This window comes from Trachypithecus francoisi, unplaced genomic scaffold, assembly GCF_009764315.1.
Source record: "Trachypithecus francoisi isolate TF-2019V2 unplaced genomic scaffold, Tfra_2.0 Contig01579, whole genome shotgun sequence".
Taxonomy (NCBI): domain Eukaryota; kingdom Metazoa; phylum Chordata; class Mammalia; order Primates; family Cercopithecidae; genus Trachypithecus; species Trachypithecus francoisi.
The window spans coordinates 30660833-30670283 of record NW_022681442.1 but is presented as its reverse complement, the minus strand read 5'-3'; the positions used below and the strand labels follow the sequence as shown (position 1 = coordinate 30670283).

General features: G+C 54.2%; 1 protein-coding gene across 3 annotated transcripts; it reads left to right on the top strand.

The window, feature by feature from the left end:
- Positions 1–8: 8 nt before the first annotated feature.
- Positions 9–9076, top strand: SFXN3 (sideroflexin 3). 3 transcript variants are annotated; one of them, XM_033185342.1, is made up of 13 exons: positions 9–340; positions 1124–1292; positions 2457–2620; positions 3262–3432; positions 3766–3864; positions 4249–4324; positions 4486–4571; positions 4843–4970; positions 5148–5197; positions 6013–6107; positions 6443–6492; positions 6970–7017; positions 7284–9076. In XM_033185342.1, exons 3-13 carry the CDS (start codon positions 2460–2462, stop codon positions 7289–7291), a joined length of 972 nt encoding a protein of 323 aa, XP_033041233.1. In that variant the 5' UTR covers positions 9–340; positions 1124–1292; positions 2457–2459; the 3' UTR covers positions 7292–9076. The 3 variants fall into 3 exon arrangements, with proteins under 3 accessions (XP_033041233.1, XP_033041245.1, XP_033041238.1); XM_033185354.1 differs by lacking the exon at positions 3262–3432; XM_033185347.1 differs by lacking the exon at positions 6013–6107.
- Positions 9077–9451: the final 375 nt, after the last annotated feature.

Here is a 9451-nt window from a genome sequence, read left to right as displayed (position 1 = left end):
CCCATTGGCTGGTAAGGCCGTCAGTCATTCTATTCCGACACCTCCCTTGCGCTCCAGGGACAGACTGGTGTTACCTGGTCCCGGGCAGCGGAGTTCCTTACCCACCCCAGTTCTGGTTCTGACGCCCTAGTTCATCCCACAAATTTAGGGCTTGGGTCTAATTTAGCGGCTTGTTCCCTTCCCGCTAGAAGCACCTCTTCTCTGAGCCAAGCCAGCTACCCGGGCTCCTGGAATTGCCATCCCTCCGTGGGCACCCTTGAGGCCTCCGTGGGGGCACGTCACCGGGCAGAGCGGGACGTGAGCCTGCGTTTGCTGCAGGTGTGCTCTGTGTGGTGACTGGGTGAGTTGTGAGTATGTGTGTGGCGGAGGGGGTGCCTTCTTCACTTGCATCCTTCTCCTCTGTCAGAAGGTGTCTCTGGCTACCCAGTTCTGGAATGGTCGCAGGGTGGGGCAGCTGGTGCCAGGACGGGAAGAATCCTAAGAATCCTTCTGATGTACTTATTCGGATGCAGACCGCGAGGTTCCTGGGGTTGTCTGCCCCTCCACATCCCAGGGGTGGGGCTACGGTCTGGGGTGCAGGGATGGGGTTGGGAGTGTAAGGAGACCAGGGACACAGTGGAGCTAGGGGTTACAGAGGAAGAGCAGGGAGAGGGCTGCGGACATAGAAGGGGCACAGGCACGACAGGAGCAGGGCTGTGAAGTGATGCGGATGCCGCGCTGCTACAAGAGGAGCTTGTGGATACTAGGGTAGGAGCCCAGGGGGGCAAGCAGCCAGAGGCCATTGCCAAGGTAGCCATCCAGTAAACAAGCCAGGTGGTAACCCGAGTCCCTACCGGCGCGCCAGCAGAGGACCGCCCCTCCACACTGTCCACCTGCACCCTGGGCTTTCTCTCTGGGCACCTAGACCTCTTGCTGCAGGGCTGGGGGTCTGCTGAGGCCCGCCAGGGGACTGTAAACAAAGGGAGCAGCGCCCGCAGCTCCAGCCCCTCCTCCCTCTGGCTGGCGAGCGGGCCAGAACTGATCCCCGAGGTGGGATTGCCTCTGGGAAGCAGCTTAGGGCCTGGTCCCGGTGGCCCAGGCCGGGGTCGGGGGGATCGCTTCGAATGACACCCACCTCCCCCAGGTTCTGCCAATCCCCGTGCCCACTGGGTGGGCGCGGCCGGGAAGTTCCTGCCCCTCCCTGCTGGTCGGCGTCACGCGTGACGTCCCGCGTGATGGCTGGGAGGGCCCGGCGGCGACAGCGGAGGCAGAGAGGAAGGCGGTTCTGAGAGCTTCAGGAAGCCCTGGAAAGCGTAAGTGCTCGCTGTCCCTGGCTGGCGGGGTTCGGGAATGCGGGTCAGAGAAGGAAGCCTGCCTTGAAACTGTCTATCCTGGTGCAGTCAGTATCTTCGGCTCTATGGAGGTCCACAGGGCACAAGGGAGGTTGCGGGAGGAATGTCAGGGTGGGGCTGTGTGTAGTCACACATTCAAGTGTCTGCAGATGGGCACAGTGTGCGCCTGTAATAGTCTTTGAGGGCCGGTGTATATAGGACACCTCCACTCTGTCTGTATGTCTGGGCAGGGTGTGCATGATGGTGTCTTTGTGTGTGGGTATGTGAGTGTGAGGGGAGGGTGTGTCTGCCTCTGCGGGAGGAAGTGTGGCTGGAGAGGATTAGTCATTCTGTAGGATTCTGCCCAACTCAGCCAGATGGCTGTACCAGGTTTTCCTCTCTGTGCTGGGTGGAGGGAGCAGCCACTGAATCCTGCTCTTATCCGGAGGCAAGTGGCTCAGAGAGGTGGATGAGTGTCTGTGCCAGCCCTACCTGGCCAGAGACCAGGGAGAGCCTGGAGTCATTCAGTGTGAGTTGGAGAAAATGGGTCTGTAGAGGGGACTTGTGTGTGCCCACATGCACACACATGGCTGACATCAGAGTCCCCTGATTGAGATCTGAAACAGATAAGCCCTGGGTGGCCAGTAAGGCCTTGCTCTCCTCCAATCAGGGACTGGAGTGTGGGATGTCTTATGCCATTTTCCAAAATAGCCTTGGGGATTTGTATCCAGGTCTCAGGGCAGCTGGGACCTAAAGCTCACCTGAGCATGGGTGTGTAATATATGTGTTATATATTCTTGTGCATCTGCAGTACACGTGGCTGAGATGTTTGTTGCTGCTCATGTGTCAACCACATACATGTAAATCCTCCCTCATGAAAATCTGTACCAGGATAGAGCGCAAGGAGATCTGTTTTCCTGTTTCTGGTCTTCCCCTCCCCTTCCTCCAGTGGCTACAGGTCCCTGGGCAGGGACATTGCTGAGGAAACAGCTCCTTCCCACACCCTTGCTTATCTTTCTAGTCACCTTGAGCTCTTAAAGGGACTGATGATAAGCTCAGGGGCCAGGGCAGGGGCACCAAAATTTCCCCTAGCTGGAGCCCTTGGACCCTTGGACTCCCACTCTGACCCTTGTATCTGTCCTGCAGAAAATGGGTGAATTGCCTTTAGACATCAACATCCAGGAACCTCGCTGGGACCAAAGTACTTTCCTGGGCAGAGCCCGGCACTTTTTCACTGTTACTGATCCTCGAAATCTGCTGCTGTCCGCGGCACAGCTGGAAACTTCTCGGAACATTGTGCAGAACTACAGGTGACCACCCCCCAGTCTGACCCTGTGTGCCAGGATCTCATTTTCTGGGATTAATATAGTATGTCTTGTACCTGCCTCCTCAAGCTTGACAGTGACCCTGTCCCTCAATCCCCTCACTCTCTAGCCCCCTCTGTTGGCATCACAGAGCTTTAACCCAAAGGATTTTAGAGCATTTGGGTTGAGAAGATGGCACTGATATTTATGGGAAGGGCTGCTGTATGTTTCACAAACCTCTACAGGGACCTATCCCATCGCTGGGTCACCATCTGCAAGGATAGAGGTGCTCAAAGTGGAGTCCCAGGAAGATAGAAGGGAATTCCCCTTATCTTTGGGAGGAAAAACTCTTGCGATGCTTGCAGCCATTTTTGACCCACTGGAAACCACCATCACCCATGACCCAGGATTTTAGCAGAAACAGAAGGATACCCCTCTTCGTGTGGCTAGAAGGGAAATAGAAATAGGAGCCTCCACTTCTGGGAAACTTTGGCCCTCCTCCAAAGACAAGGAACTCCCTTATGCTGAGACTAGGGGCTGAAGTTCCTGGTTCTCTGTCCAGAGTTACCCTGAGCTGGGCAGATGGGGCCTGTGAGGGAAGATCTGCCCCCTGGGATAGCTTGTCTGCTCCTTGCCAACTTCTGCAGGGCTGGCGTTGTGACCCCAGGGATCACTGAGGACCAGCTGTGGAGGGCCAAGTATGTGTATGACTCTGCCTTCCATCCGGACACAGGGGAGAAGGTGGTCCTGATTGGCCGCATGTCAGCCCAGGTGCCCATGAACATGACCATCACCGGCTGCATGCTCACCTTCTACAGGCAGGTCTTGTCCCATGTCCCCCTTTTGAGTGCCCTAAGCTAGAGCACGGCTTGACTAGGTGCTTCTTGTCTAGGCCAATTTGGCGAGTGAAAGATTGTGTTAGAATCCCTTCCATTCCTCAGAATTCAGCCTCAGGAGTTCTCTCACCCCAGAGACAGTAGGTGTGTTTGTATAAATGGGGGTGGGGGTACATAGGGGTTACCAGAGCAGGTTCTAGGGCCATCAACTGGGTCCCTTCTTAGGCTTGGGGAATAACCTTTGGTTTCATTACAGGGGTCTAAAGATGAGGGCCACTGTAGAGGGGGCAGAAGTGAGTGTCTTTATTCCCTCAGGAAGACCCCAACTGTGGTGTTCTGGCAGTGGGTGAATCAGTCCTTCAATGCCATTGTTAACTATTCCAACCGCAGTGGCGACACTCCCATCACCGTGAGGTGAGAGCCAGCCCCCTGCAGCAGCTGCACTGTCCCATCTGACCCTCTTCTCCCAGCCCACAGTGCCCTCTCCTTTCTCTCCCACTCCCTGCAGTCCCTGCAGCCAGTGCTCAGCGCTCTCTCCTCAGCCTGCCCCACCCCAACTTACCCTGCCTAACTGAAAGCATGAGGTCCTCTTATGCATGCTGTGGGGGACTCATCCCTCTTCACAGGGTGTGATTGGGGCTTCCAGACAAGTTTACACTGGAGATGGAGGGAGGGCTTCCTCTGCAAGGAGCTTCCCCTTTTACGCCTCATGTATTGAGGACTTAGTATATCCCTAAAAGAAAGGGCCACCTGCTGGACTCTTCACCTCTCCCTGTGACCTGGCTCTTCCACCCACAGGCAGCTGGGGACAGCCTATGTGAGTGCCACCACTGGAGCTGTGGCCACGGCCCTGGGACTCAAATCCCTCACCAAGGTAAAGGCCCCCTACTCCCCTGACCCCCCCATTCATCCTCTATCTGTCTCCTTCTTCCTCATCACGCCTCCAGTCCTGACCTATAGGCCCCCTATATCTCCTCAGAGTCCCTCACCACCCCATGGCCCTCAGGGCCACTGAACAACACCCTTCCTCCGCAGCACCTGCCCCCTTTGGTTGGCAGATTTGTGCCCTTTGCAGCGGTGGCAGCTGCCAACTGCATCAACATCCCCCTGATGAGGCAGAGGTGAGTGACCCCGGCTCCTGGCACGTGCATGCCCAGTATAATGTAGCACAGTGTCCAGTCATGCAGACCACCTCCGAATGGGGACATCCCTCTCCCTCCTCAGACATGAGCTGCTGGGCCCTGGCTCAGTCTGACCCTGGGATCCTCAGGTGGGAGAACCAGCCTTTAAGTTTGGGGTGTGTGAGGGAACCCTGAGGAGCCGCTGCCCATTCGGGCATTGCAGGCGGGATCCGCGGCCTGTGATCTGACCCTAACCCCGCTCCCTTCGCAGAGAGCTGCAGGTGGGCATCCCGGTGGCTGATGAGGCAGGTCAGAGGCTTGGCTACTCGGTGACTGCAGCCAAGCAGGGAATCTTCCAGGTGGTGATTTCAAGAATCTGCATGGCGATTCCTGCCATGGGTAAGGTGGGAGTGGCTGGGTGGGGCACAGGAGACTCTGAGAGAAGCAGGTGCAGTTCTCAGGGACTTTGGAGGATTCTAGGGAGAGAGGGAGGAGCTTTGAGGGGGTCACCCTTCACAGTTCCTGACTTTGACTCCACTACTAATGCTCTCCTCCTTGGCCCTGCTCTCCCCACAGCCATCCCCCCACTGATCATGGACACTCTGGAGAAGAAAGACTTCCTGAAGGTAGGCAACTCTACCTCTCCTGTCCTGGAATGGGGGATGGCTGGGAGAAGAAGTGACCAGGCCCCAACCCTCTCTCCAGCCTGGTCTGAGTCTCTAAGACTTGCTAGCCCTTCTCCTGACCCCTGCACCACCTCCTCCACCTTCATTCATTCAGCAAGAATGAACTGGGCTGGGGTGAAGGAACACTGCGGGGGCAGGAGGAGAGGATGAGGGAAGGAAACCAACTTCATCAGTGTTACTCCAGGGGCTTCTGATACACAAAGGAGGGGACTGTCATAGTCACACTTGATCTTATGCTCATTCTTTCACTCCCTAGTGCCTCCATACTAAGAGGTACACACAGGTGCACACACACACACATGCGCACACACACACACACACACACACACAGACACGAACAGGACATGAAAGCAAAGCACAGGAACAAGCCCTGGCTCATTCACAGAATAATTTATTCACAAATGTATTGAGTGCCATGCACCAGGCATGTTTTAGGGCTGAGGAGACAGCACTGAACAAGATGGTTATGGCCCCTGTCCTCATGAAGTTTATAGTCTGATGCAGAAACCAGTAAACAAGGAGGCACCCAATAAATACATTCTTAGAAAGTGTAATATGTGCTTTGTAGGAAAGCAGTGGGACAGTGTAATTGAGATTCATGGGGGATAGCTGTTTAGACAGGATGGTCAGAGAAGGGATCTCTAAAGCCCTGAAGGATGAGGAGAGAGGCAAAGAATGCAGAGAAGAGTGTTTGGGGTAGAGAAAATAGTAGCAAGGGCACTGCAGCAGGAGGGCCTTGCACATTTGAGGAACAGGTTGGTGGTCTCCGTGGCCAGAGCAAACTGAGAAGAGTGCCGAGGAAGAGACGTGCTTGGAAAGGGTCAGATTCATGCCACTGGGATGGGAAGAGGTAAGTGGAGGTTCAGAGGAGGTTTCCTGAAGAAATCAGCTCCTGGAGGAAGTGAGGGAAGGGAAAAAAGGGCCGGGGAGTGCCATGGCAACCAGTTCTGAGAGGTGAGAATGTGTCATGGGGTGCCAGGGAGGGTAATCGGCATATAGGCCTGGCTGGAGTGGAAGGGTGCAATCTAGAGGTCCCAGCCCTGTTATTGCTTTGGGAAAAAGAAAAGGGTCACAGGTCTAAGGGCTCCAAGGCAAGGCTGATGGGATAGAGCCATGGTGGGTAAAATGGGGTGACAGTGAGGCAGGGGACACAAGCCATTCCATTGTCTCTCTGTCTCTCCACAGCGCCGCCCTTGGCTGGGGGCGCCCCTGCAGGTGGGACTGGTGGGCTTCTGGTAAGTATGCAAGGAATTAGCTGGGGTGTGGGGAGTGCTTTGTCTATGGTGGATGTGGGTAGGTATGGATTGTCTTTAAGATGTTATATCATCCATTCATACATTCAGTGGGTGTGTGTTTTGAACACCTCTAGGTGTGTGTATTTGTGTGTTGGGGGCGGTCCCTGTCCTTGAAGGTCAAGAGTTTAGTGAGGGGGTTCCAGTCTTCATCTATAAGAGGAAACCATGGAAATGTACCTTTTGGTGCCATCCAGGAGATTCATGCCCATTTAATTCCTGATTCTGCCACTTACTGGCTGTGGGGCTCTCTTTCCTCAGAACCAGATGTCCAGGTTGGGTTTACTATTCCTAAAAGGTCCTTTCAGCTTTTATCAATCTCCACCCTTAGGAGCGATCTCCAAGGATGGAGTGGGGTGTAGGGAGGGAACACCCTAAGGTCAAAGCTTTACAAACCTTTCCAACACTCATCTCCTCCAGTCTGGTATTTGCGACCCCCCTGTGCTGTGCCCTATTCCCCCAGAAGAGGTAAGTGCTGTCCCTGGGCTGGGTGGGGGACTCTGGATTGGACTCTGCATCTCTGGACCAGCTGACCTAGGGTCCTCCAGTGTGTTCAGGAGGAGGCCTGGCAGGCACTCCACGGATTCTGGGAGTGGGGGAATGACAGTGAGCCAGTCCTTCTGGCAGTAGAAGGAGAGGATTCTTCAGCCTTGGAGGAGGTGGGATGGCAATCCCTGGGCCTGAGTGGGGTTGGATTCAGGGGACATTAACTGGCCTGTGCTGTTCTATTGCAGCTCCATAAACGTAAGCAAGCTGGAACCAGAGCTGAGAGCTCAGATCCATGAGCAAAACCCCAGCGTAGAAGTGGTCTACTACAACAAGGGGCTTTGAGGAGGGTCAGCCTCTGTCCCCTCCCTCACTTCCTTGGGCTGCTGCTTTAGTGGAGTCATGTCACCCCTGCCACTTGCCTATCTGCCCAGCACTGGGTAGGGGCCTTGGTGGGCAGATGGCCATTGAGGGTAGCAACCTATTAGGGTGGGGGAGATACCACCATAAGGCTTTTCCTCCCCTCTCTGGTTTCAAAGAGCAGAACACATAACCCCTCCCTCCTGTGCTTGAGTGTCCACGCATATACATACATGATACATATGTGTATTTGTACATTGGGTCCTGAAAGCTAGGAGCAGGCATGCTAGCCTAGTATGTTCTGACATCTGGCTTCCCTTCTCAGCCTCATGTACCTGCCTGCCAGCCAGGCTACAGGTGGGACTTCCTTCTCTAAACTGTTATACCAGCCAAGTTATTTTTGATGGCACCTCATCCCTTCTAGACATAGGAGGAGCCCCAGGATCTCAGGACAGAGACTTACAGACACTAGTAGGCCAAAGTGGGCTGAATCCTTCAGGTTTCTGATATCTAGCTCCCCAAGCTGACTGGGCTGGCAGAGGAGAACATGTTTGGACAAGGGAGGCAGGGGACTTATGCATCCCTCAGTGCCATCCCCTGTATTCTGGAATAGCTCCGTTTCACCTCCTCCTCTCTACCAGACGAAGGAGCGCCTGTGTCCTGTACTGCCCTCGCTGTCTCCCCCAGCACCCTACTTGGCAGCGTGGGCATCTTCAGGCACAGTCTTAGGAGTTCCTGGTGTGCTCTGACATCATGACCTCAAATCTAAATCCTGCAATCCCAACTCCCTTTCCCAAACAAAAAGCCACAGAAGCAGAGCAAGCATTCCCCTTTAAGAGCTCCCACTGCACCCTCTCCCAAGGGACACAGCTGTAGGAATGGTGCTTAAACTCCACAGGTATCAGAAAGGGTGTAACTAGGACATCCTCAAGGGCAGCTAGGCCCCGAATGTACAATGTTTAGACAGGGAATTTTGTGTTCCATTGACTATTTTTTTTTTTTTTTTTTGATGGAGGTTCACTATTTTGCCCAGGCTGGAGTGCAATGGTACGATCTTGGCTCACTGCAAGCCCCGCCTCCTGGGTTCAAGTGATTCTCCTGCCTCAGTCTCCCAAGTACCTGGGATTACAGGTATGTGCCACCACATCTTGCTAGTTTTGTATTTTTAGCAGAGACAGGGTTTCACCATGTTGGTCAGGCTAGTCTCAAACTCCTGACCTCAGGTGATCCACCTGCCTTGGCCTCCCAAAGCGCTGGGATTACAGGCATGAGCCACCGCACCCAGCCTGTTCCACTGACATTTCTTAGACATTCAGCAAAACCCCCACCTTAACCTCTTTTCTTTCTTGAGGGTTGGTCCTGTCCCTACCTCCACCCTCCCACCCCCTGGAAGAGGAAGGGCCCGAGCATCAATGGCTAGTCCAAATAAAATATGGGCTTGGGGATGGAATGGGTGCTGGCAAGTTCACAGAGTGTAGTTAGATCCCAACTCCCATGACCTCTGGCTTCAGTGGTGGGTGGGGCGGGGCAGATAAAAGGGCTTCAGTGAGAACCTCTGAGAGCACTTGTTCCCAAAAGGGGAACTCTGAGAGTGAGAACTGATGCAGTTCCTCCCATCAACCGCCCCCAGTGATAACATCTATGAAGTCAGCCATTACTCAATAAACTGCAAACTTGTCTACTTCTTGGTCTTCACTTGATTCCATGTCCTGAGGGCCCAGAAACAGTCCCCTGCCTGCAGCCTTCCGTCTCTCCCTACTGAATGCAGGTCTTGTCTCATTCCTCCCCTTGTGTAGGGAGCCTCATCCCCCAGCAGAGGGAGCTCTGAGATTAGAAAATCAGTACTCCCACTGGCACACCAAGTATGGTAGACAGGGAATGTAGATGCTTTCACCTTCTTTTTTCTTCTCCTTTTCCTTTTTCTTTCTTTCTTTTTTCTTTTCTTTCTTTCTTTCTTTTTTCTTTGAGACAGGGTTTCCCTGTATCGCCCAGGCTGGAGTGCAGTGGCACGGATCAGCGGCTCACTGCAGCCTCTACCTCACCAGTTCAATTATCC

Bases quoted from the DNA above. Each gene is read 5' to 3' on its own strand.
- SFXN3 (XM_033185342.1), top strand. From the start codon at position 2,460: ATGGGTGAATTGCCTTTAGACATCAACATCCAGGAACCTCGCTGGGAC. The intron at 2,621-3,261 runs GTGACCACCCCC...CAACTTCTGCAG, and splicing joins AACATTGTGCAGAACTACAG to GGCTGGCGTTGTGACCCCAG. The intron at 3,433-3,765 runs GCAGGTCTTGTC...TTATTCCCTCAG, and splicing joins TGCATGCTCACCTTCTACAG to GAAGACCCCAACTGTGGTGT.